A 27658-nucleotide genomic window follows, 5' to 3' on the forward strand; every position below is an offset into this window, starting at 1 on the left:
TTTATAGATTTTCGTTTAATTACGTTTTGGGGCGTGTCAGTGGTCCGATTACGCCCATCACTTTTTTTCCAAGGAACACGTGTACCAAGTTTCATTAGGATATCTGATCAACCGATGGTGTTGCTTTGTAATAAAAAAAAACATTTGTGAAATGGCGCGTAATAAGTATTCAGCAATATTTAGGGAAAAAATTAATAGCGATTTTAAAACGGTGAATCAGTAACTAATATTTCGAAAAACTTCACAATTAATCACAGCATTGTCTCAAGAATTATGTCATTTTCTTTCTTCGGGCTCCCTAACCACAATTCATGGAGGTGGCAGACCACGTAAAACTACTAGCCGTGAGGATATGACCATAGTGCGCTCCATAAAAAGAGATCCCTTTATATAAGCTAGATCAATCCAGAGCGAATTGGACTTAAATATTTCGTGCAGATCCATCCAGCGACGAACTGTAGAAAATAACTTTATAACAGGCAGAAGTGTCAAAAAGTCATACATTTCACACAAAAATCGAAAAGCGCGGATTAAATTTGCAAAAGCTCACGCTAACTAGAGTATTACAAAATGGAGAAGTGTATTTTTTTCTGATGAGTCCGAGTACAATATTAAAGGAATGGGTGAATTAAAGCTGGAACGAAGACCAAAAGGATCGTTTTATTTGCATACCTCAAAACTTTATGCTTCCTTATGCTGAAGAGGAAATGCCGTTAAAAAGGAACTACCGACACGATAACATCCGAAGCACACGGCCAAATGTGTAAAGGACTGGTTTATTTCCAATAAAATGAAGTTTTGAAGTGGCCCGATCATCTAATCTCAATCCCATAGAGAATCTATGGGAAAGTGTAGTGCGGAAAATTCAGCAGGAAAATTGTAAAAACAAGGACTCTCTACCCAAGTCGAACGGGCATAGAAAAACATTTCTCAAGACATGTAAACAATTTAATTGAATCTATGCCACGAAGATGTGAAGCCGTCATAAAAAACAATGAATATGCCACCACATACTAACAACAAATACTTTTATTTTTTTACTATATGTAACGTTCTTTAGTTTTGTCGTATCTATCTTATGTATTGTTAACTTTTAAGTCATATTTAAGTGAAAAATAAATAATAATGTTACGTTTTTTTAATACATCAATAAAAATGTATATTTTTTAGAAATAAAATTTAAAAAAATAATAATTTTATAATAGTAACTAAATTATATGCAGCTAAATGGTAGTACGGTAAATTTCTTGCTTTAGTTTTGTCCGACATTGTACAAGTATATAACTCCATATCTATCTCGATTAGTTTTAGATGAAAAAAACAATTATACTCTGTAGCAACATGTTGCAAGAGACCCGCTCTGTTTCACCTCTCTTGTCAAAATTTTATAAAATGCAAATTGAATGGGTAACAAGTTTTAATTTTAACGACCTGTTTTAAAAATTTTGCCAACAATAACGAGCAATACATTAATTATAACGGTATTGGGTTTCAAAACTCTATTATTTCACGACATACCAGATTTATTGAAACAAAAATTTTTTAATTGGTATTATCATCATAGTGAGAATACAATTTTCGTTGTATTTTTGTTTTAACCTGATGTTGGTAAGAAAATTTACTGTCTTCTTCACACACATTTCGAATATTGATTGAGTTGGTCATTAAATTTGTCGTGTGAATATTGATAACAACATTACATATTATATATGAAGAAATCCAAGCCATCTTTTGTTATGCATTTTAAATAAATTTTTCGCTTATCTACTTAATCTATAATTTTACATAATTTATATCCTCTTTTTTGCTTATTTCCAGGAAACGTATCCATCCTCGCCGCCCGTTTGGTTTGCAGAGAGTGAAGAGACAAGCGTAACAAATGCCGTACAAATACTTAGCAATACGAATGGACGTGATAATCATGTTATAAATCAGGTGAGTGAACTTTGTAGCAAATTCACACAGACAACCAGTAGCGCCTAGTTAAACATCATGGTCACAGCTGCACCACCGGCAAAGCAAATGGTTGTACACCCACAAACATACACATGCATATGTATGTAGTATGTAGTATGTAGTATATGGAGTTGCGACCATTAGCAACAGTGTAACAGAAAAAACAACACTTTTGCGTTTGTGTTTATTCTACTTTTTTATTTAATCCGTGAGTTTGTTTGTTTTATCAGTTTGGTGTACTCTTCGCTTGACGCTTTTGACGCATTTATATACTTGTTGTTGGTTCGTTCGTAGGTTGGCATATTACTACGCGAACTGTGCCGCCTGCACAATGTCCCACTGCCACCCGATATCGATAACCTCTCAATACCGTTTCAATTGCCACCCCCAAGTGCGTCACCATTGCATCAACAGCCGGCAGCGCAGCATCAGATCGAGGACATCGATTCCGATCAAGATGAGGTAGAAGATCTTATATGTGAAAGCGAGCAGGAGAGTGAGGGCGATGAGGATCTACCATTGGAAATGGACGACGGACGCAGCGCGAATAAAGTTGAGGTAACTTTACACAAAACCAATTAAATATATACATCATTACTCTTGAATGATTTTTTTTTTGTTTCGCAGAAGGATGAAATGGAAGTGGAACATCTGGCCACATTAGAAAGACTACGACAAAGTCAAAGACAAGACTATTTAAAGGTGAGTTTCATATATGTGTATATGTATATATGTATATTTATACATATATAATTCGCATACACGTATGGCAAATAAATTTTCTATTTTTAAATTCGAGGATGTCTGCTAACGAATAAAATATAGTGTTATATGCTCGATATACGAAAAATATAGCACAAACTATCCCACGCTTTTCTCACAATAATACAAGTATTTTTCGGTCAATATTTCTGTCAGTTTATATAAGGAATTATTTTTCACTTTTTAGTTTGAAGTGGTTTAAAAGCATTCTTTTTATTTTTTTAGCAATATTTGATTCTCACTTTTTAGTTTAATGTGCTTTAAAAGCATGTTTTTAGTATTTTAAACCATACTTATTATTTAGCTACACGTGGTGTTTTCACTTTCTTTAAGGATGCGTTTGAGTAAATGTGTTATTCAAATGACAGCATGGATAGTTGATGCCTTTAAGTGCTTAGTTTAATAGTCGGTATACGATTTTCCCATTTCCACAGTGTGTGATAGGAATGGCTGAGTAACCTCACATACCAAATTTGATCGAAATTAGTTCGGTAGTGCCTGAGATATAGGATTTGACCTAAAGGTTGGTGATGCCACGCCATTCTAATTTTTACATTTCCTCCTATAAAGCTCTTCCCTACCATCTTGTTTGTGAAATTGATTACTTATGGCGCATTTATTTGGTGAGTTATACACTCTTGGTATTTTTCAACATAACCATTATATGAGGAGTGGGCGTGGTTATTAGCTGCTTTTACCCATTTGCACATTTTCTTATGAAGAACTGCTTAAAAGACTACCTCGCAGCAAATCTGGTTAAGATTGCTTCAGCAGTTTGAACGATATATACAATAAACCATTTAGGGGGCGGGGTTGCACCCACTTTTAAACAAATTTCAGGCAGTAGGTGTCCCTTATTACCGCGATCTCCTGTACCAAACTACAGTTCGGTATCTTAATTTAGCGCTTAATTATGGCATTATAGCGTGTACGTGGCAGTAGTCCGATCACGCCCATCTGCAATACCAACGCTCCTTGGGTGCTAAGGAACATATGTACCATCATTACCTTTTCATCAAGATATATCAATTCTTACTCAAGTTATCGCTTGCATAGAAAAAAGTTACGAACATGCAAACACCGGTGAAGCAAATAAGAGCGTTATAAAAACAAGAAAAAACGTTAACTTCGGTTGCACCGAAGCTATAATATATATATAATATTTTTTTCCATTCAGGCACTTTACTCCGATCGTTCAATTTATATGATAGCTATATGACATAGCAATCCGATCTAAACAATTTTTTCGGATATTCTTGCCTTAGAAAATAACTCATGCCAAATTTCGTGAAGATACCTCGTCAAATGAAAAAGTTTTTCATGCAAACACTTTACTCCGATCGTTCAGTTAATATGGCAGCTATATGTTATAGTCATCCGATCTAAACAATAACTCATGCCTAAATTCGTGAAGATACCTCGTCAAATAAAAAAGTTTCCTATACAAGGACTTGCTTCCGATTGTTCAGTTTGTATAGCAGCTATATGCTATAGTGGTCCGATATCGGCCGTTCTGGCAAATGAGCAGCTTCTTAGTGAGAAAAGGGCAGGTACAAAATCAGACGGATAGCTTAAAAACTGAGGGACTAGTTTGCATATATACAGACGGACGGACGGACGGACAGACGGACATGGCTAAATCAACTCAGCTCATCATGCTGATCATTTATATATATGTTTTATAGGGTCTCCGACGTTTCCTTCTGGGTGTTACAAACTTCGGGGCAAACTTAATATACCCTGTTCAGGGTATAATGAAGATTGACATGTTCAAAGCGATTTTAGAAGAGCCCGAGAATATTTATAGGGTGGTTGTAGGTTTTGCCATATCCCTTGTCTGAATATATGGTAAATCAGCACTCTTCCGCTAATGTATAACTTGTAATATGTTTATAGTTTGAAATGTGTTATGAAACACAGGTGAGTTTTACTTGGGGCGTTGACACCGTTTACTTTTAGGAAAAGTTTCTTTCGTACCACTGCATAACTGCTATGATTACTTCCGACCTAACGCCAGTTTGAATTTCTTTAGATTCTTTTATTATAATCTCGCAACTTGTTGCTACAGAGTATAATTTTCTTCACCTAACGGTTGTTTGTATCACCTAAAACTAATCGAGTTAGATATAGGGTTATGTATATATAAATGATCAGGATGAAGAGACGACTTGAAATCCGGGTGACTGTCTGTCCGTCCGTCCGTGCAAGCTGTAACTTGAGTAAAAATTGAGATATCTTCATGAAACTTGGTACACATGTTTCTTGGTACCGTAAGACGGTATTGCAGATGGGTGGTCCGATTACCACTGCCACGCCCACAAAACGCCATTAATCAAAAACAAATAAATTACCATAACTAAGCTCCGCAATAAGATACAAGACTGTCATTTGGTACAAAGGATCACATTAGGGAGGGGCATCTGCATTTAAAATATTTTTAAAAATCGGGCGTGGTCCCGCCCTTAATGAGTTTAATGTGCATATCTCCTAAACCGCTAAAGCTATAATAACCAAATTCACTGGGAGCAAATGTTTTTAGCACCTATTGACGGTGTGAAAATGGGTGAAATCGAATGACAAGCCCGCCCACTCCCCATATAACGGTACTGTTAAAAAATACTAAAAGCGCAATAAACCAAGCACTAAACACGCCAAAGGCATTAAATTTTATCTCTGGGGTGGTATGAGATGACTTTATAGGAACCGCGTTCAAAATTAGTGCTTAACCGATTTCAACCAAATTCGGTGCATAACGTTCTTTTCATATTTCTAAGTTATAATGCGAAAATGGGCGAAATCGGACTACAACCACGCCTATTTCCCATATAACACCATTTTCAATTCCATCTGATTCTTTAACTTTCCACTATGCATATCAACCAACAATGATTATATTGAGGTACAACTTTGCGTGAATAATACGTTTAAAGTATGTCACCTTGTGACCAAAAATTGTCTAAATCGAACCAAAACTGTTCAAGCCGCTAAGTACTAAATATGTGGACCCCAGTGCCTATAGTTGCCCTTCTACCGAAAATATCAGTCAATCCACAAAGAAATCTCAAACGAAAGTGCGAAAATGTTCGGTTACATCCGAACTTAGCCCTTCCTTACTTGTTCTACGACTGTGTTATTTTCTGGGGATTGAATAAAGGGATTCGACCTTTCCTTGCAATTGTACATAGTATAATGCTCGACAACGCATAAACTTGTTTTTAGTTTTTATCAACATAATGCAAATCTAAAGGGTATTTTTTCTTGTCGTTTTTAGTACATTATATTATTCTACAAAGGTAATAGAGGGGTAGGAGTACTTACCAATAAGAACGTTAAGCTATTATATGATATAAAAATAAGCTTCATTCTTCCTTGTTTTTTTAATCAGAAGAAAATAACAATTATGTTGTTTTATTGAAAGTGAATATCCATATAAAATATGCAAAAAGGTTTTGTTTTTCATTTTAAGAAAACCAGCAAATTCAAAAAACTTACTGGGGGATGCTATACAATAATTGCATTTCATTTTATGGTATGATTAGCTATCTTTACAATTTCAACCCAGGATAGTTTTATTTTCATAGACCCAACTGTTTTAAGAACTTTTATTAGTTTCACCTGTATATGTGTTAAGACACATCCTTTTGAGTGGACTTAAGACTTTTATCCACGAACAGATTCAATTTAAACTTCGTACACGTATCAAAAACCGGTGACAATACAATAATTCGATAATTTTTTCCTTATTGTCCTGATCAAGAATACTTGTATTAAATAATATCCTCACATAATAAAATTTATTTTCGCAGTTATGATTAGGTTTCTGCGCACTTTTTTCGCGCATACAAGCATCACGTGATCCCCACTCTCACCCTCCTTACTAATCAGAACATCTGATATTACAGTTATTTGGCAATATTGACGTACTTACACCTGAAATGGTATAAGTTGTCATATGTTAGTACTTTGTTTCATTTACAGAATGTTTATACTAAAATCTTTGGCTTATCTTTTAAAACATAAGTTCGTCAGAGAGAAAAAGTAATAATTTATTTTTTTATGTTTATATTTTTCGGTTTTAAAATGTATAAATTAGATATATAAGGGGCCCTCACAAAGTTTGTTAGTCTTGTTTAGATTTCGATATTCCTTTGAACTGGATGGAGCCTACAAATAATTTTGAAGATTGTTACTTTTGAGTATTAGATGTGAAAGGTTTTAATTGCAATGAAACGTGCAGATATCCCGACTTACAGTCTACAAAATGTCCTTTTTTACACAATGAAGCACTGATGTTGCCAAATTCACAAAAATCAGTACAGTCTACCAGTAGAAGTGAATGGGAGATGGAAACATCTACTCCAAAGTGATTTTATCAAAATGGACTCAGTGTTTGTGATGAAAGGCATCAAAACGGTTAACTTCAGCATTGATAGACTTAGTAGCTCCAACGGTAACAATTACACAAATACAGAACGCGGGAAAGCGAGTTACACCTAATACTGTTTTTACACGGTTTTGATTCAACACGGTTTAAAAATAAAACAATTTTTAATTTTCTACCCGATTTTATTCCATTTAGCAAATTTTGGACTTAAATTTTATTTGTCAGATTTATTTTCTGCAAAATATGTTCATGTTATAAACTTAGAGGAATTCCCTTTTGGTGAATACAAATACGTTTACTGGTCAGAGTAATTGTAAATAGCACAGATTTAGGGGGATTATCAATGTATTTTTATACTCTCGCAACCTGTTGCTACAGAGTATAATAGTTTTGTTCACCTAACGATTGTTTGTATCACCTAAAACTAATCGAGTTAGATATAGGGTTATATATATATAAATGATAAGGATGAAGAGACGAGTTGAAATCAGGATGAAGAGACGAGTTGAAACCCGGGTGACATTCTGTCCGTCCGTCCGTCCGTGCAAGCTCTAACTTGAGTAAAAATTGAGATATCTTTATGAAACTTGGTAGACATGTTTCTTGGTACCGTGAGACGGTTGGTATTGCAGATGGGCGTAATCGAACCACTGCCACGCCCACAAAACGCCATTAATCAAAAACAAATAAATTGCCATAACTAAGCTCCGCAATAAGATATATGACTGTTATTTGGTACACAGGATCACATTAGGGAGGGGCATCTGCAGTTAAAATGATTTTAAAAAGTAGGCGTGGTCCCGCCTCTAATAGGTTTAATGTGCATATCTCCTAAACCGCTAATGTTATAATAACAAAATTACTGGAAGCAAATTTTTTTAGAACCTCTACCCACAGTGTGAAAATAGTTGAAATCGGGTGGCAACTCCGCCCACTCCCCATATAACGGTACTGTTAAAAACTACTAAAAGCGCGATAAATCAAGTACTAAACAAGCCAGAGACATTAAATTTTATCTCTGGGATGGTATGAGATGACTTTATAGGAACCGTGTTCAAAATTAGACAGTGGGCGTGGCACAGCCTACTTTTAGGTGAAAACCCATATCTTGAAATCTGCTTAACCGATTTCAACCAAATTCGGTACGTAACATTCTTTTCAATGGGCGAAATCGGACTACAACCACGCCTACTTCCCATATAACACCATTTTAAATTCCATCTGATTCTTTCACTTTCCACTATGCATATCAAGCAACAATGATTATATCGGGGTAAAACTTTGCGAGAATAATACGTTTAAAGTATGCCACCTTGTGACCAAAAATTGTCTAAATCGAACCAAAACTGTTCAAGCCCCTAAGTACTAAATATGTGGACCCCAGTGCCTATAGTTGACCTTCTACCGAAAATATCAGTCAATCCACAAAGAAATCTCAAACGAGTATACCATTTGACTTTGCGAGGGTATAAAATGTTCGGTTACATCCGAACTTAGCTCTTCCTTACTTGTTATGTATGGTTTTTTTCTGGAACCAATCTACCGTGTAAAAACAGAATTAAGTGTATTGCAATTTCTTAGTGACACGAAGCTGCTTTGAGACATGGTCTTAAAAGAATACAAATATACTGAGTGGAATTAATTTTAAATTTGTCTTACTGCACAGTGGAAATACATATACATCGATTTCAATTGCCTATTTGAAAAAACGAAAATAAAAAATTGTATTTTTTTAAACACGAAAACTTTCCAATTTATTTTTACTCGCTCAAAAAAGTGGATACATAAAATAATACCCCACCACAGAGCAAAGCTACTTCATTGGAAACAACATGTTTAGCCCGTAAAATTTCTTTAACAGCTTGGAAAAGTATTGTGTTAATAGTCGAATATTTCCTAGGGAACCATAAAGCACCAAACTATTGTGAAAAATATGCTGGCAAACTTTAAGATTTTAGGAGCAAACAGGAAATTATAGTGAGGAACAGGAAATACAGTTTCACCAAGATCTAAAAGTGATGGATGAAAGGTATCAATTACTACTGGTCCTTAAGAAGAAGAAAAGAGAAGAAAAAATCAAAAGCCATTTTTATCTGTTAATTTGTTTCATGTTTTCCAATTTTTCTTATGTAAACTGATAATAAAATTTAAACATAAGACATAAACTTTGTTTTTTAGGTTTTTTTAAACTATATTTATTAATGAGAATATCGGTACAATAGTTTACAACAACTGTATAGTAAGGCTGTGTATTTGGAAGTACATATGTTTTTAACTTATTACGATTTTTTGTATTATTATATTGCAGGGTTCTGTTTCTGGTTCCGTTCAAGCGACCGATCGTCTCATGAAAGAGCTGCGTGACATTTACCGATCCGATTCTTTTAAGAGTAATATGTACTCCATAGAACTAGTAAACGATTCGATATACGAATGGAATATACGCCTGAAATCGGTTGATCCTGACAGCCCGCTACACAACGACTTGGTCATGCTCAAGGAAAAGGAAGGCAAAGACAGCATATTGCTGAATATTATTTTCAAAGAAACTTATCCATTTGAGCCGCCATTTGTACGAGTAGTGCATCCTATAATATCAGGTGTGTTGTGTATATGATTTTCTAATAAACCAACCATTGTACATTTATTCTCATGTCACGATTTTTTTAGGTGGCTATGTACTCGTGGGCGGTGCCATATGTATGGAGCTGCTGACAAAACAGGGCTGGAGCTCCGCTTACACTGTGGAAGCTGTCATCATGCAAATCGCCGCAACTCTCGTGAAGGGTAAAGCCAGAATACAATTTGGCGCTACAAAGGTAAGTATCATATTATTATTGTGAAGATTTCGCTATTTTGTTGTTTGTTGCGGAATTTCTAAATTCCAACTTTAGGCATTATCACAGGGTCAGTACAGCTTGGCACGTGCACAGCAGAGCTTTAAATCCCTGGTGCAAATACATGAGAAAAATGGTAAGCAATTGGGATATTTTTTCACCAACGAATGCAAACATTTAAATTTGACATATCTTTTTTTTACAGGCTGGTTCACACCGCCAAAAGAAGATGGCTAAAAATACAGCGGCGGCATCGTCTTTTTCTCTACCCTATATAGCGAGTAGTTCATGCATATTAATATACGTTTTTATCATTTCCTTGGTTAAAACAATAATAAAAAATGCAAAATAATTAGATCTTATAAATATACTTAAATTATAGTTGATTTAAAACGCAAACAAATATATCCATGTATACATAAAAGGCACTAAGCATATAAGAGGACTAGAAAATGTTAGTAGACACTTAAAATATAAGCAAATAATTATAACAATGATCACATTTGGCAGGAAAGCGCAAATATTACTAGCATAGTTTTAAAAACCACTTTGTAAATCAACACAATTAGAACAGTAACAAATAATAGCCACATGCATAGCATATGTGAATCCAATACGAGAAATTTGTATATGAAGGTTTTTGCACACAGGAAATTTTCGTTTATCATTCGCCAAAAGACCGAATGCTTTTAAGATATCTTAAGTATGTACTTATGTAAATGCGTGTCTAAACAAAATGGTTTAAGTGTGTCTAATTTGAGTGCAAAAATTAGCGTCTACATTAATGAAAACCAACTATGCTAGGCTTTGTGAATTAAAAAATAAATGCGTTTGGGTTTATTGTTGCAGTAGTGAAAAGAAAGATTTCCATAAATGAAATATTTTTATTTAATTATATCTATGCATATGTGTAAGCATATGTTTAGTTCCAATTACACTCAGATAGAAGAGAGAATTTATGTTCCGCAAGATTTAGTGCACTACGGTAGGTTAGGAAATGTATATTATAATAACAAACGTATGTAGAAATATTTATTTAAAAATTTGTATACATATAAAACAATAAACAATTACAAAATTCCAGATAATTTATACAGAAAATATTACTTGTGACTACATAAATTTCATTTAATTTCATTAACACAATTGGAGAAAACATATTTTAAGTTGTTTTAATGAATGAAAAGTTTACCTTTCTTGTTATGAAATCGAAAATTGTACTGTGTACTGAAGTTTTGGTACTGAAAACGCAGCGGACTTTCTAATAGAAACGCACCATAGGCGGCCCCATGGAATTTTAAAAGCTTCAAATTTACATTGAGACAAGAAAAATCCTCTCAGCAGTAATTCCCTAAGCTATTTGTAGAATATTATATTAAAAACTAGATTTATTGTATTCTATTTTCCATACAAAGCTCTCTCGGAAATTGCAAACAAAATTTATTTTATGAAGATTTTTTGAAAACCAGCGACATTTTATTTATTCGTAGGTTTTATTTTCATATCAATCAGTTGTCTCACGTGTGTCTATGTGCGATTTATAGTTTTCTCTATTTTGTTTATTTTCTTACTAAATCAAATTTAACTAAAAATCTCTCCTTTAGTAGTCTATTAAATAAGCACAATTAAGGTGTCCATATTAATCGAGTTTTTATGTTTGCCAAGAACTACAAATAAATACGTACAACAATTGCAGTTGATTCGTAATTAAAATATTTAATAATGATTAAATTCAATTTGCACCAATAAGAAATGTAAAAACCATAAAATCATTAAAAAAAAAAAACATTATTATTTAAGTTTGTATTGTATATTCATAAAAATCACATTCATGCCGTGTGGAAATGCTGAAAAATGATTGTGTGCTGGTAGTTATACTAAGAAGTTCGGTACGTACACCCACAATAAATGTTATTAAAAAGGCTAGTTGTAAGATCGCTATCATACTGCATGTATTTATAAATTACTTGAAACGATAAACAAACTTTCTATTCAGTTCAGGTTAAATATCAACAAAATAATAGGCGTACAACTACATAGGTAGAAACGTATACTATGTACCATATGCATATGCTAAAAATTTGTGGCGTGTAGTTTACGTTAAGGTATACACACATACATATAGTATATATTGTATTTTAAAATGTCGAAGTAAATATGCTAACTACCTATATAATACATTGAATACCCACATATAAGTAATAAAGCTGCATTATTATTAATATTACAAATATATTTTACAGTATATATAATGAAATAATCATTGATAAAAAATATATATGCGACACATTACTTAAGTTAAAATACATGAACGTGAATAAATTACGGAACGGATTATCCAACTTTCAAACGCATCTATGAATATTTTATTCCTAAACACGTAGTTATCTTCTTTCAGCACAGTGTAATATTATATCTTCCAACGCACTAACGATGTGCTTCGACATACACGAAAATATCACCTCAATCTTAAAACGGCATGAGTGCCCTATAATTCGCTACGTAAATGTATGTATTGTTTAACCGAAAGTGAGAACGACTAGAATTCTATTTCGCGGTGGAACTCCATACCTTGAAGGAGGAGAGAGATAGGTATTTGGTAGTAATATAATATTTTGGCCTGCGCCAGACAAAACTGAAATTGGGAAGATATAACTTCAACAAGTTTTATCTACTTGTAAACCTCGCTAAAGGCTGGTCGCCGGCACCTATACAAAATGGTTATAGCCTCTTCTGCGGATTATCGGCTCAGCAATATGGGCCCGTAAACTCCGTAGCAACTGCTTCTAGATTGTAGGATTAACATATCAATGTTGTGAAGAAATTCCCTCCCTACTGCATGTACAGTATTCAATTCAATTGCAGTTAATATATATATATTTTTTTATTGACTTTCAATAGAGATATAGTTTTGAATCAAAACATTTTTTTTGCTTCGAGAAAGACGTTTCTGTAATTACCTTAATGTTCCTTCCAAGTTTTCTTATCAAAGTTCGCCATATTTTTCGTAATAAAAGTAGTCAATTGTTTTAAAATACTTATCTCTATTTATTTACATTACTGCTTGAACTATGGAAGTTTGAGTGTCCGTCGGTATTATTTTACCTACATTATTATATAAAGAAACACTATTTGATGACATTTTAATGCTATACTGTCAAAATTGACGACTCCTTTGCTTGAGCAGACTGTTTTAGTTGGTCATTATCGGCTTTCACAAATCGTATCATTTCATCAATGTTTTCCGAACCTTCTGTAGCAGTTTGAAGTAATTCTAAACATCCTTGTAATTCTAGTAAATCGTAGGTTAGATTGACTTCTCGGCGTAGCACAACAGCTAAATTTATAAAATCTTTGCCTAATACGCCAGTGAATTCATGAAACTTCGATGCATAAACATCCAACAATATCATTGCAACATCAATTATAACGCGCATGAATCTGTGTTCTCCAATGAAACGACATATGAATAATATGATCCGTGAAAGAAATTCATGGCTACGTCCAGCTAATGCGCGATGTAAGCCTTTGCGATGTATGAGCTCTTGCATAACACTGATTGTCACTTCAGGATTATTTCGTGCAAAATGTGGGGTCATTACACTGTCCAAACATTTTACATACTCGTATTTGCGCAACAAAAAATCATATTTGTTGAATTTTCGAGCTCCCCTATTACGGATTTCATGATCTACTTTAACTGAAGATAACGGTGGAGGTTTATTAGTTGACCTCTTTGTTATTTCGTCCTTACTACGATCAACTTCCATATTTTGGATAGAAATTAAACCATCAACCATCCCAGCAACAACCGTCTGATCCCCTGGTGCTACACCAAGACTCAGTACAGCATTTGGGAAGTCAAGCGTATGTACAGTCTGATAAGTGGCAACATCATAGATCTTAACATGCCGATCCAAACTGCCCGATAACAAACGTTTGCCATTGGAACCAAGACGCAGACTTGTAATTGTTTTATGGTGCTGTGAAATTTTCGTTAAAAGGCGGCATCCTGCAAAAGCATCCCAAACACGCATTTCTGTACCGCCGGCACTGATAAAAATACCACCCGTAGGTAGAAATAGCAACGATTCAACTGGACTACCATGATCGATACTGTATGCAATTTGTTGCGTACGAGTATCGTACATTTTAATTTTACCATCATAACCGCCCGATATTAATGTGTCTGGTGACACGGGATTTATTGCTCCGGCTCTTATATAGTCTTCATGCTCAGCAAATGTCAATGTAGCCTTCTCAGATGCAATGTCCCATAATTTTACAGTGCGATCATCTGAAAAACTTGCGATATGCTGCAAGTCTTGAGTAAACTTCGCGCGATGTACAGGACCTCGGTGTCCCTTAAACAGACGCAAAACGTTTTTGCTAGAGGGGTCAAAAAGTTTTACCAAACCTTGCTCATCACCTGCCACAAGTAAACGTCCGTCTTGTCGAAAAGTTCCTCCGTAAGCAGTTTCTTGAAATCGTGATAAATTCTTTACCACCAATTTTGTAATGGGATTGTAAACTTGTACGCGTACAGAACAAGTCACAGCAAAATAATGTGGCTCAATAGGACTGAAGTCTACATAATCGATCGCACCAAACTCTTTCACTAGGGTAGGCACCTAAGGAAGCAATAGCAACACTCTTTCTTTAATATTTAACTTTTTATTGTAGACTGCAAACTTACACTCAATTGTTTCCAGTATGTAGTATCAGGCGTGACAACTTTACCAGTTTTGAGGTACTTTTTTGTGTTCAATCGTTTAAACTGAGACATTTTTCACTTACTGAACCCCTATTAATTCAAATTGTTAACAAATTTAGCGAACAAAAAAATTGGTTCATAATGTTTTGACTTTTCATTGCACGTGCAGTCAGTTAACATTTGGCGTTGCCACTTAATAAATCTATAAATAAATAGTGCCGGCATAAAAGTCCAATCAATAAAATAATATTTATATGCTCTTATTAAATGTTAAATTTATTTTGTGTAAATTTTTACGTTAATTGAATGACTTAGGACCTAATAATTGAATTCTAATCACATTTCTAATCACACAAAAAAAAATTTAGCAATATTGTGAATGCTTCATATCTATCTCTGGTGTTTTAATTTGACACATTATCAACTAAACAAAATTATTATCGCTGCACGTCATCTTCAAATAATAATATTTTTATATTGCAACGTTTATTAGGAAATAAGAAATCAAAATGGTGAGTAAAGTGGAAAATATTTCATTGCATTACTCCGAGTCAATTAAATCTGTTTCCCACAGAGTGCACTATTCAACTTTCAAAGTTTATTATCAGTGATTCTGCTTCTCATTTGCACTTGTGCATATTTACGATCACTATTTCCTAGCATTATGGACCGCAATAAGACGGGGTAAGTTAAGTATAAAGTTAGAACAGTCTTTAATGTTTTAAAAAATGTTTTATTTCAGCGTGCTTGGTGTTTTTTGGAAGTTGGCAAGAATAGGAGAACGAAAGTCGCCTTATGTCGCCGTGGCATGCGTGGTTATGGCAATCTCCATATTATTTTGGACATGATACTAACATTCTGATTCTTTTTATTTAACTGTATAGTCGAGATTTGTTAGCAATAAAAAATTTTTTTTTTGTAATTTTGTAGCATGTGAAATAATTTATATTAAATTTAGATTGTGTTTGTATGATAAAAATGACATGTAAATAACTAAATCGGTAAATGTATAGTTTAGGTCCCCAAAGAAGGAGACCGCAAAAATTATATTTTTGTTTAATCGTCTTATTTTGACGCGAATATTATAAATCCGTGAGCGGAAAGTAAATTTTTTCAATAATTTAAGTATACTTAGTTGTCGTAGCAGCAGAATTCTGTAGAATTTAGATGATAAAGAAATGTAACAGTCACAACTTCTTATACGTCGCGATTTGATGGGATGAACGAATAGAGGAGATCGTCAAAGTCCTATCTGCACTGGCGGCCTTCGGCAGCGCTTCAAAATAATATCCCTGGTTGGTTGTTGTTGTGGTTGTGGTAGAATTCTGCCGAGTTGACAGTCCTTGGCCGGATAAAAATCCGGGTCCGTTCCTGTTACTTAGACCCGACTGTCGTGGAAACGGCCCTGGTCGGTCCAACACCGGGGTGTCCATAGTTCTTTTGTATGCTGAAAGGAGTTCGATTCAAAAGAAGGCTGAAGGCCGATAGTGCGGGAAAGGAGTTCGACGTGAATGAATTATAAATACCCCGATTTTAAACCGACCAGGGTTATTTTTATGAAGCGAGACCAAAGTCCGCCAGTGCAGAAAGGAGTTCGACGCGAATAATTTATGACCGATCAAGGTTAGGCCGAAGACCGCCAGTGCATAAAAGAGTTACCATGCGAAAGAACATGTGCAAAGTGTGTAATTTTTTGAATTTTTTGTAAAAAATGGAATTATTAAATAAATTAAATTTCCGCGGACTTTCACGGATTTGTAATCTTCGCGTCAAAATAAGATGATTTAAAAAAAAATTATTTTCGACGCCTCCTTCGTTGGTGCATCTAAACTATACATTTCCCACTAATTCGAGTTTAAAATGCGCTGACTTATGGTTTTTGAGATATTTGTATTTGAAGTTCAAAAATTTAACAATCTTAGACGAGTCTTTTTTTTTATTTATATAGAGATTTACACTCTTCATATACTACCACTTCACTTAATTGTTTCTACCTAATTATTTATTAATAATAGCTTATTCACATGCTAACAATAGGGTTCCATACCAACAAATAATTAGCGCTATGAAAGTGAAAACAGACCAAATGAAACAAAGAACACAGATACACCCTAATAGCAGGAAACAAATACCACATTATAAGTTTTTCGCGTAAAATTCCATTCTTCATTTGTGGCATTCGGTCGCGTTTAAAAAAAATAACCCTGGTCGGTCCAACACCGGCGTCGAACTCCTTTCCGTCCTTTCAAGTCAGTTCGGCCGCGCTTAAAAAAAAATAACCTTGATCGGTCATAAATTATTCGCGTCGAACTCCTTCCTGCACTGGCGGACTTTGGTCGCGCTGGGATTTAGAAGAAACACGTAATTTAAATAGTTACATATATATGTAAATATCTCAAAGACCATAAGTCAGCGGTAAATATATATACATCAATACATTTATATTTTTAAACTGGGGAGCTTCCTCTATCCGCACATACCCATTTTAACCCTGAATTATGGGGGGATGCTATTCTAAATTCCATCCTAAGTTACTGTTTTTTTAGTGTTATATCCACAATTAATCCACACTACGAGTTTCAGATACCTTGTGAGAATCGTGTAATCTGGACATGTTAGCTAAAGTTTTTAATTAAAAATTTTAATGTATTTCATCAAATAAATTTTAGGTGTTATAAAAAGAAATCCATTATTTTTGCATGAAATTGATTGCTTCAATTATTATTTTTCGTATCCAGCCTTATTCATATGGTTCCAAACGGTTTTTTGTGCAATGTTTAGGTCCTGGAAAATTGTAATCGATGTTTGGGCTCGACGGTTTCCATTATTTGATCGATATTTTTCGATAATTGGTCCTTTCGGAAATCGCGACGCGATGATTGGCTATTACAGTATCAGGAATCTCAGAAAAAGTAAATTTTCATCTTCTGATGCTTCGAGCAACGTCAGCTTTTTGATTTCAATATCTAAAAAACTAGCTTCCACGTCATTAACATATTGATGAATCCTTTTTTCTTTGGACGAACAGGAGAAGGCTTGGTTGAAGATCGTATTTCAGCAGTAGTTAGTCCGGTATCGTTTACTTCAGCATTTCAGTTTTTCCAACTGAACTGATCTCGCAAATTTCGCCCCTTCTTTCTACCCTCCTCTTCTGAGAATAAAAAAAAAAATATATATAATTGAAGTATCATTTAGACAAATCGAAGTCATTTGTTGCTTCTATAGTCAAAGAGGTTTGCAAGGCTATTTGGATATCGCTTCAAAAGATACATATGCCTGTACCAAGCATCGAATATTTTGAAAGTCTGGTTACTTTCAAAAGTGAAATTTTCCCAATTGTTTGGAAAGTATCGAGGGAACATTGGGCTCAAGTGCCCATAAAATTCAGGAGCACATATGTATTATAACTACAAAACTTTTCAAAAGTGCTCATGGTGATTGTCGATGTACACTACTATTGTTTTTTAATGGAGGGACAGTGACGCAGGAGTTTTCGCAAATTCAGCTATTTATGAAAGTATTAATAATGGTCATTTAGTGTTACCAAGTGATAAATTATTATACAACTCTGAGCTTGAGGCTCTATTTGTGTTCGTAGGCGATGAACCATTTCCTTTACGAACATACCTAATGAGGTCATTCCCTACAGGACCACTTGAAAACAATTCCTGTTAGGCAGGTTCACTAATCACAGTGATAGTTGAAATTAAAATTAATGCAAAAACAAGTAAGGAAGGGCTAATTTCGGATGTAACCGAACATTTTATACTCTCGCAAAGTCAAATGGTATACTCGTTTGAGATTTCTTTGTGGATTGACTGATATTTTCGGTAGAAGGTTAACTATAGGCACTGGGGTCCACATATTTAGTACTCAGGGGCTTGAACAGTTTTGGTTCCATTTAGACAATTTTTGGTCACAAGGTGGCATACCATAAACGTATTATTCACGCAAAGTTTTACCCCGACATAATCATTGTTGCTTGATATGCATAGTGGAAAGTGGAAGAATCAGATGGAATTGAAAATGGTGTTATATGGGAAATAGGCGTGGTTGTAGTCCGATTTCGCCTATTTTCGCACTATAATATAGAAATATGAAAAAGACGTTATGCACGTAATTTGGTTGAAATCGGTTAAGCAGATCCCAAGATATGGGTTTTCACCTAAAAGTGGGCGGTGCCACGCCCACTGACTAATTTTGAACGCGGTTCCTATAAAGTCATCTCATACAATTCCAGAGATAAAATTTAATGTCTCTGGCGTGTTTAGTGCTTGGCTTAACGCGGTTTTAGTATTTTTTAACAGTACCAATATATGGGGAGTGGTCCGAATACGCCCATCTGCAATACCAACCGTCTCAAGGTACCAAGAAACATGTCTACCAAGTTTCATAAAGATATCTCAATTTTTACTCAAGTTAGAGCTTGCACGGACGGACGGACGGACAGACGGACAGACAGTCACCCGGATTTCAACTCGTCTTTTCATCCTGATCATTTATATATATATAACCCTATATCTAACTCGATTAGTTTTAGGTGATACAAACAACCGTTAGGTGAACAAAACTATTATACTCTGTAGCAACAGGTTGCGAGAGTATAAAAAGGTTGCGAAACAATTCAACATTCATTATTCAACGAAATCGTCAATGGATTACAATTAAATTTGTATTTTACTATGTTTTATCATAGCTCATATACTTACTTAATTTTATAACCATATTTTAATTCGCGTCAGCTAAAATTGTATTAAAATTATCTTTAAATGAGATAAATGGCATATAAACTCAACTAAAGAAGTTAAATTTAATATAATGAGTTGATGTGAAAACGTCAAGCAGAAGATCGCAATTCCTTATTTTAGGGATACATAGGGTTTTATCAAAGTGTAGCCTAATTTTATTCATATTCCCACAAAATTGTTAAGAAAACTTCTTTATTTGATTTTATTAAAGTATCACACATTTTGTCAAGTGGAAAGTCGGAAATTATTATACAGGCTATATTGGAGACACAGAAAGAGATGGGCTGATTGAATTGATTTTAACATTTCAAGTATACCCCTTGAGATCATATTTTTAAGCAATTTTATAAATATATAATACACATATTGAACGACATTTTTGGCATAAGGTTTGTTAGAATTACAAAAATCAATATAGGTAGTATTTGGGAGTTGAGGTATTCGTAGACTAAGTTCGCATATTTTCGGCATTGGACTATAATTATATATATATATTGTATATAAATTATACGTTAAACTATAGTATATCCAATATTATACGTTAGGTTAATTTTGCGAAGATATCTTACATATTGACTGATATATATGGCATAAGAAAAACCAGATGTTTGAAAATCTTATATTAGGTATATGAGAGATTGGGGTAGTATTGACCCGATTTTATTTATTTTTGGCAAGACAACATACCACTAACAGAATAAAATAATCCATGAGTTCGTTAAAGTACCTCACATACCATCACCAATATATGTGGTGTTAAATCAAACGAATGTTTGAAAATTCTGTAATTTGTTATATGAGGGCTAGGCAAGTTTTCACCCGATTTTACTCATTTATGTTTATAGGCACAAAGATGAAGCATTATAAGCAAAATACATCCACTTAATTTTATTGAAATAGCTTACTTGATATTAGCCGATATATGCGGTACTAAATAAACCGGAAGTTCGAAAATATTTCGATAAGGTATATGGGGCATATTATTGTCAGAGACTCCTTCCGAATTGCAATAATATATCACACAGGTGGACCGTTCCGGTAAAAAGTTAGCACCAGGCGGTGGGGTCCCCATATTTCGTAACTGGGGGCTTAACCAGTTATATTAACAATTTTAAGACTTGTGATGGTATACTTTAAAAGCACTATTTGTGCAAAGTCTTGTCCTAATATTTTCTTTGGTGCTTGATTTGTATACTGAAAAGTGAAAGAATCATATGAAATTTAAAATTGTGCTAGTGAGGTAATAGGCGAGGTTGTAGTCCGATTTCGCTCATTTTCTCATTGTAAGATGAGTTGTTAAAATAATTCTATGTACCAAATTTTGTTGAAATTCATCAAGTAGTTCCGATACATGATTTCGCCTAAATGTAAGCGGTGCCACGCCCATTGTTCAATTTTGACAACGGTTCCTTTAAAACCCCCTTGTGCCATCTCGGTTGTAAAATTAAATGTCTCTGACGCATTTAGTAATTGAGTGGGTGGGGTTATCATCCGATTTCATCCATTTTCACACCGTCGAAGAAAGTGTCAAAAATATTTATTCTTTGCAAATTAAGGTTATATAGCTTGAACGGTTTACAAGAAATATATATTTAACTTATTAGAAGGCGGGGCATTTTGAAAATGTTTCAACCAGAGATGACACTCCCCAATACAATCTTATGTAGTAAATTAATTACAGATATATGTCTATCTTAATTTAGTGCTTAGTTATAAAATTTTGTGGGTGTGGCAGTGTCTAAATTACGCTCATCTACAATACCAAAATTCTTATGGTGCCAATGAACATATGTACCAAGTTTCAGCAGGATATCTTAATTTTTACTCAAGTTACAACTTGGACGGAGGGACGGACGGATAGACAGACAGACATCCGGATTTCAACTTGTCTCGTCATCATTTATATATATATTATATATATATACCCTATATCAGCCGATAGGTGAACAAAACTGTTATACTCTATATCAAATTGATAGCGTTAAGTATATTTGCAACGATTGTTATGGAAGATAAGCTAAATGCAGAAGAAACTACTAATTGCGGTTAATGTTAATTTACTAAATGGCCCCCAACAGTTTCTCCAGTGTCAAAAATGTTGTGGCCAACTTTTCCCTAATAAAAACTTTCCAATCCGTCAAAACCTGAATTACTTTAAAACTTCTTTAGAATAGCATGTGCTCCTGCACTCTGCTCTGCGTTCTTATGTTTTCCCCTTTAATAATTAACAACTACTTTTATTATGAAAACTATTTTCAATATTTTTTCTATATAATTTTAGCACTTTAATTTACTTATTTACATGTTTGCGCGCAACAAATTCACACAATTGATTTAAAGAGAATAATAACCGAATATTTTCTTGTGAATTCATTTTTCAGAAAAATCATTTCCACTCGAAGTTCATTTTGAAAAAAGAAATGTGGAAATTAAATAGTGAAAGTGAAATATAGAACACTGTATTGAAAGTAGATTTGCATAAAATTCACTCCGAAGTGAATTACAGAATGCTTCAAATTATAGTTATTGTTTTTATAGGGCGATAATGACAGCAGAATGAGTATTCGGTATAAGATCTGCTAAATTTTATTGAAAGCGATTGAAATATTGTAAAATTCCAAAGTCATTTGCATTCTACACAATGTTATACGTGCGTATGAGCGTTGCTATTTATATTACGGGATTAGAGAACAACAACAAATTTTAATAAAACTATTCTCCATTAAGATCTGTACACTTTTGCTTGCATTTGAACCAACTGTCGAAGTACTTTTACCACTCTGATTGAGGTATATCCAAAACATGCGTTCTGAACGCATCAACCGCCTCTGCAGGTTACTTACTTTATTTTTTACGTGCGGGAATAAAAAAAATTCATTCGGTGCCAAGTCAGAACTATACGGCGGATGGCTCAACAAATCGATGTTTTGAGTGCTCAAAAATGCAGTTGTTTTAGTCGATGTGTGAAATCTCACGTTGTCGTGGTGATTCGGCGGTTGGTTTGCCTGTTTTCTTGAAAGCCAACTGGCAAACAAATGGTTGTGTACCACTCAGAATTTTCTGTTCTGGGTTGTTCTAGTGGTAGTGGCGACATGTCCAGTTTTCCAAAAAAAAAAAAAAAACAGGCAACCATTTGTTTGGAAGTGCTCCGCGCGAACAACTTTTGTTGGATTCGGCTTATCTGGAAACACCAATACAGTCGACTACCGTTTACTTTCGGGCTCATACGCAGAAATCCACGATTGATTACCTAACACAATGTCATGGACGTGTTTCGGAGCAACGCTATCGTATTTTTTTAACATTTCTCTCGTCCAATCGACACGATCCTTTTTTTGAGCAATTGACAAATTATGCGTTAAATGTGAGCAAAACGTTTTCTGTGATGTTGAAAATGCTTACTCTAACGCAGTTACCCGGAAAAAATAAAATTCTCGTGTCCGATCCCTTCGACAGTTTATTACAGGGACCAGAGATCAGAGAAAAAATTTTATTACATACATTTCAATTTCGCGTTTTCTTTCATATTCATTGTTCTCCAATTTTTGTTAGGTAACTCGAGCATTCCTTTTCACAAAATTTTCGTAAATACTTGTGCGGTTCGACTGCACTTCATTTGTATGTTGAGATGTTGGTCACACATTCATTTGCTTGCAATGAATTACCATGAATATGGTAGAACAATATGCATAATACCTACCCGCTTAATAGTTTCAAAGAAATACTTAAGACGGGAATTCCCTAATCCACCAGAATGTATTGAATATCCGCTACTAATATTTTCAAGGCCAAATTTATAACAGGAATTTCCTAATCTTTAAGTATTAAAAATTCATAATTTCTTAACTCCATAATCTATATCTATATTTTCTCCTTATTTACAATTTTTCAAAGTATTTCTATTATTCTATGCATACATATTTGCATATTACATACAAAAAATAGATAACAGAATTCAAATTTGGGAACGAATTCATTTAAAACCGCAACTGTCAAAGCGCTCACATTTCCAGTGAGAGATGAGTTGGGCTTCTCTTTATCTCTGGTTTATTAAAAACTAAACATTAATTCCAGATTTTTGTTACAAAGTTCGAATTGGTATGTAACTAAAACACGTTGTTGTAGTAAGGGAAATAATAAATACGTGCTATCCGTGATTGCTAGATTTTCAACACTAGTAGTCAACTACAATGATTTTCTCTTCAAAATCAAACAATTAATGTTTAATTCCAAGCAAGTCAATTAATTTTACTTGTTTTGCTTTACATAGATATGCGATTGTGGACAACTGAATTCTGCGCGAAATGTTGCGAACTCAAATTATCATCATTCATTGTGAACCTTCGCCCTTGTAGCAATTCACTTCATATAACAACTTTCTCAAATATACTGCCTCTTTGACCGCCACCGCCACATTTACAGGATCTAGTAAAGTATACGCTCCGTGACATTGATCCATGCCATACTTCTTTAACAAATTTTGAACGTATTGAGAGGGACCAACAGATATATCACCTATGCTGCCAATTCGCTCAATATCCTTTCCAAGGAAATGTTGAACTCTGACTTTTTCTACAATATTGAAGCTCTCAAAAATGTGTCTCTTTATCGCTAATAGGTCTGTCTCGCTTGAATAAGCTACAATAATGTCGTCAACGTAAACAGTAATGAAGTTGTATTTTTTTTGTAAACATTCTTCTTATAAAGGCATGGTTCATTCTAACACTGCCAGACGGCTTCAAACCATAGCTTTCTTTAATTGTAGTATGGATATTTTGAGTTGATGAGATACGGCTTTAATACATCCAGTTGATGTATATGTAGCTCCTTTTCAGATGCCAATGCAAATAGCATTCGTATAGTAGCATAACGTACAACAGGTGAAAATGTTTCTTGGTAGTCAACGCCATACTGCTGGCTACATTCCTTAGCGATTAACCTCGCTTTGTATCGCTCAATGTTTTCATTTGGCAAATCAGCAAGTCCCCATGTTTGATTTCTAATAAGAGAATCGGGCTCTTTGTTCGTCACCTTTCGGTAGCGTTTACAATTTTTCCTTGACATTGCTTTTTTTATAGAGCCCGGCATCTTGATATCGCTATTCGCTGTATTTACCATATGGAACTGTTTGCCAATACAAAGAAATTTCGGCTAAACCTTCCTCGTTTTCCGTTTGCACTGCTTTCAATACCGACCGGTACATCAGGCTGTTTCCTTTTCTGCTTCTTCTGAAGCTCTTTCATATTGCTCCTCCTCACAATGAACTTTTTAACTGTCCATAGCGTCCATATGCCAAATCATAACATTCTCTTCTGCTGCACTAAAACACGAACTACTCTTGGAGTCAAAAATATAAAGATTATTTCTCTTGGAGCTTTTAACACAACATCACGATTCTGATTTCTTAGTGCCCAAACAGTCACCGAAATTCCACCCTTCCTTACTTACCGCCCGTATCAAACCAAATTTGTCAAAAGTTATGCCCGTAGTTGCAACGCAGAAATCAGTTGTTCTCTTTTGTTTTCATTTTACCAATGTTGTCATTTTTCTATTTGTAAACACGATTTCTCACACATTTAGTTTTTTAGTTATAATTTTTCATAATGTAAAATCTCAAAACTAAAATCCAACTATTTGAAATAGTTTACATTTATAAATAGGTGTATTCGACTGTGATTTTGAGTTATTTTAAGAATATTACAAATATATTCAAGTTAATTTTTTTATTACTACAAAATATCGAGATTGGCAACCCTACGTTGCAAGAAAATGCTCTCTCACTATCAGCTCACTCGTGTCTACGGGAAAAATCCAATTTTCGCGGATATCCTACCGTACGGTCTGTTGAAGTGGAAGGTAGAAGCGGTGGTGATTGTTCATTTACATTGCGCTCTCATAAGATAGGTCGCATCAGCTGATTCGGGACACGGTTTTGCGTCGGTGACTGTTTGCGCCTTTATGATAGCACAGGCATTTTAAAAACTTACAGTCACACCATTAGTAATTGCTTTTCCAACATAAATATGTATATAAAGTTCAGTGCCAATGTCGGCACAAATAACATATCTTTGAAATATATTTTGCAGTTTGCATTAATTACGACCGTTTCTACACCTACAGCGTTTACATATTTTTTCGATTCTCTCTCGCATCACTCTCTCTTTATTTTCTCTGAGAGAAATAAACATACTTCGTTCACTGCATATGTGAGTAGACGCACCACTATCAATGAAGCACGAAGATTTTCGGAAACATGATACGTCTGTTGCTGCTAACACTGCAAATGAACACTGCATATTAGAACCAATGTTCTTCTCGGCGCTTTACATTTTGATGCCTGATGCCCACGCTTGCCACAGTTAAAACACTTTCCACTGAACGGTTTCTTCGAAATCTGGTTTGTCCCTTTGGAATTTGCGAGAAAAGCTTGCTGACTGATCACCCCGAGGCTTTCCTTCTTCTTTTGAGATTGCCTGTCGAGCTCTTTCAACAGCTTCACCTTTTCTATTTCAAACGTTGGAAATAAATTACAAATTATCGCCAAACTGGATAACAAAATTATAACCAGCAGCTCATCACTTAACTTGATATCGCTCTGCCAACTTATCTGAAACGCTAAAATCTCCCCCATATGTTGAACCATTGACACACCTTCAGTCATACTGAGGCTGAACAACCGTTTGAATAAGCTTACTTTTCGTATTGGGCTACTGGGCTTATACACATTTTTTAGTTTTTCCTATGCTTCTAATGCACTGGTACAGTTCTTTACGTCCCCCAATTGTGATGGTTTTACACTTAAGTTAAGAGTTGAGTTGAGTTTGGCACAGCGAACTCATGCCATCCGTGATTGTCAGACCTTTACTTTTCTATCACTGTATTTAATATAAAACTTTGATTAATATGTGAATCACGTCTCCAGAATCGAAAATCTTAATTTTTGTACATTATGGCAAATTTTGAACACTTCATTCTGTTCGTTGCACTTATGTAAGATTTTCTTGCAGCGAATCTGCCTCTTATCTTTGAAGTAAAACTTTTAATGGGAGTTCGAGAAAGGTTGCGTTAAATGTTAAACGCATGGTGGTTAGGGTGTATGGCGCATCCACTAGTGAGCAACGGTACGGCTGAGTTGGGCGTTTGGCTTCGTGAATGAAACATTACATGGTTTTCAATGCGAGTTTGTGTTGATTTTTCTATTAAATTCAGTTTTAGAAACAGTTTGTTAATTTTAAATCTTAATTTGATATTTCATACAAAATATTTCGGAGTGTACTAATAGAGTGTGGTGATTTTGTGATTTAAATATAATTAAAATGAGTGAAAATGAGGCTACGGGGGACGCAGTAGGGGTTATGTAAAGTTACGTACTGTTGATTGGGGATTGTTTGGTATATATTTATATACATATTTTATTTTAAAAACATTTAAATAAGTATGAATTTAAGTGTATTTATATTTTTCCGCAAATATTATATTACGAAAATAAGTCATTAATGCATCAGTATTTTTCAATACAAATTAGGCACCATAATAATAGAATACGAATCCTCAGTTGCAACGCCATTGTGTTAAAAAAAAATCAAATGACAATTTTGCCGACAGATATACATATATATGTATATATGTACATACATATGAGCTCGCATACATATTGCAACCGAATTGTGCCAATCGACGCGGAATTTGTTTCAATCGACAATCTTGCGACAATGTCGTCTATTTTGTCACTTTTGCCTTCTTGCAGTGCTTTGTCAGTGAAATTGACTTATGCTCTTTTGAAGTACTGCGATTTTCGATTTTGCTACGTTTTCATAACGTCGTATTTAGATAAAATGGGTTAAATCGAAAAACTATGAAATAATGATAATAGTGAATGTGCTTAGAACTCATAGAAGTAATTAAAGATTCCATATGAATGGCAATTTTATATAAATTTTATAATTACATGCCATATACACTGGCCAAAGAAAGTATTCGACATATGCATTTTGTTTATTTATTTTTGAAATATTCCTTAATATAAACTAATAAAAGTTTAATTTATTTAGTTTGTAACTTGATGACTTTTATGATAATAAAAACAGCAAAACTAACCAAAAAGCAAAAAAAACTGAATTACTTCAAAATTAAAAGCAAAAAAAATATTCGACAATTCATGTAAAATCCAAGTTAAAAAACAAAAAATCACTTTTTAATATCGCGTAGCTCTTCCTTTTCTTCGGACTACTTCTTTTAAACGTCTTGGTATTGATTC

At 34.3% G+C, this 27658-nt stretch overlaps 3 protein-coding genes across 4 annotated transcripts in view; 2 read left to right on the forward strand and 1 right to left on the reverse strand.

The window, feature by feature from the left end:
• The window catches only part of LOC106621529 (ubiquitin-conjugating enzyme E2 Q2), a 30487-nt gene extending 18194 nt beyond the window's left edge, over positions 1 to 12293 (forward strand). The window contains exons 2-8 of one of the 2 annotated variants that reach the window (XM_070110612.1): positions 1819 to 1935; positions 2251 to 2514; positions 2584 to 2658; positions 9411 to 9702; positions 9773 to 9921; positions 10009 to 10075; positions 10145 to 12293. In XM_070110612.1, coding sequence (XP_069966713.1) covers positions 1819 to 1935; positions 2251 to 2514; positions 2584 to 2658; positions 9411 to 9702; positions 9773 to 9921; positions 10009 to 10075; positions 10145 to 10176 — 996 coding nt within the window. In that variant the 3' untranslated portion in view covers positions 10177 to 12293. Of the gene's footprint in view, positions 1 to 1818; positions 1936 to 2250; positions 2515 to 2583; positions 2659 to 9410; positions 9703 to 9772; positions 9922 to 9996; positions 10076 to 10144 lie in introns of both variants that reach the window. The other variant, XM_070110610.1, reaches the window with a different exon arrangement.
• A 670-nt stretch (positions 12294 to 12963) lies between these two features.
• LOC106621530 (U3 small nucleolar RNA-associated protein 15 homolog) lies at positions 12964 to 14836 on the reverse strand. The gene is made up of 2 exons (XM_014240434.3): positions 14636 to 14836; positions 12964 to 14570 (listed from the first exon to the last, which is right to left on the reverse strand). The coding sequence occupies exons 1-2, from the start codon at positions 14723 to 14725 to the stop codon at positions 13089 to 13091; spliced, it is 1572 nt and encodes a 523-aa protein (XP_014095909.1). The 5' UTR covers positions 14726 to 14836; the 3' UTR covers positions 12964 to 13088.
• A 187-nt stretch (positions 14837 to 15023) lies between these two features.
• On the forward strand, positions 15024 to 15700 carry ksh (transmembrane protein 167A-like protein ksh). Its single transcript, XM_014240424.3, has 3 exons — positions 15024 to 15165; positions 15228 to 15337; positions 15396 to 15700. The coding sequence occupies exons 1-3, from the start codon at positions 15163 to 15165 to the stop codon at positions 15499 to 15501; spliced, it is 219 nt and encodes a 72-aa protein (XP_014095899.1). The 5' UTR covers positions 15024 to 15162; the 3' UTR covers positions 15502 to 15700.
• The last annotated feature ends 11958 nt before the right edge of the window (positions 15701 to 27658 follow it).

This window comes from Bactrocera oleae, chromosome 5 (genome assembly GCF_042242935.1).
Source record: "Bactrocera oleae isolate idBacOlea1 chromosome 5, idBacOlea1, whole genome shotgun sequence".
NCBI classification, from domain to species: Eukaryota; Metazoa; Arthropoda; class Insecta; order Diptera; family Tephritidae; genus Bactrocera; species Bactrocera oleae.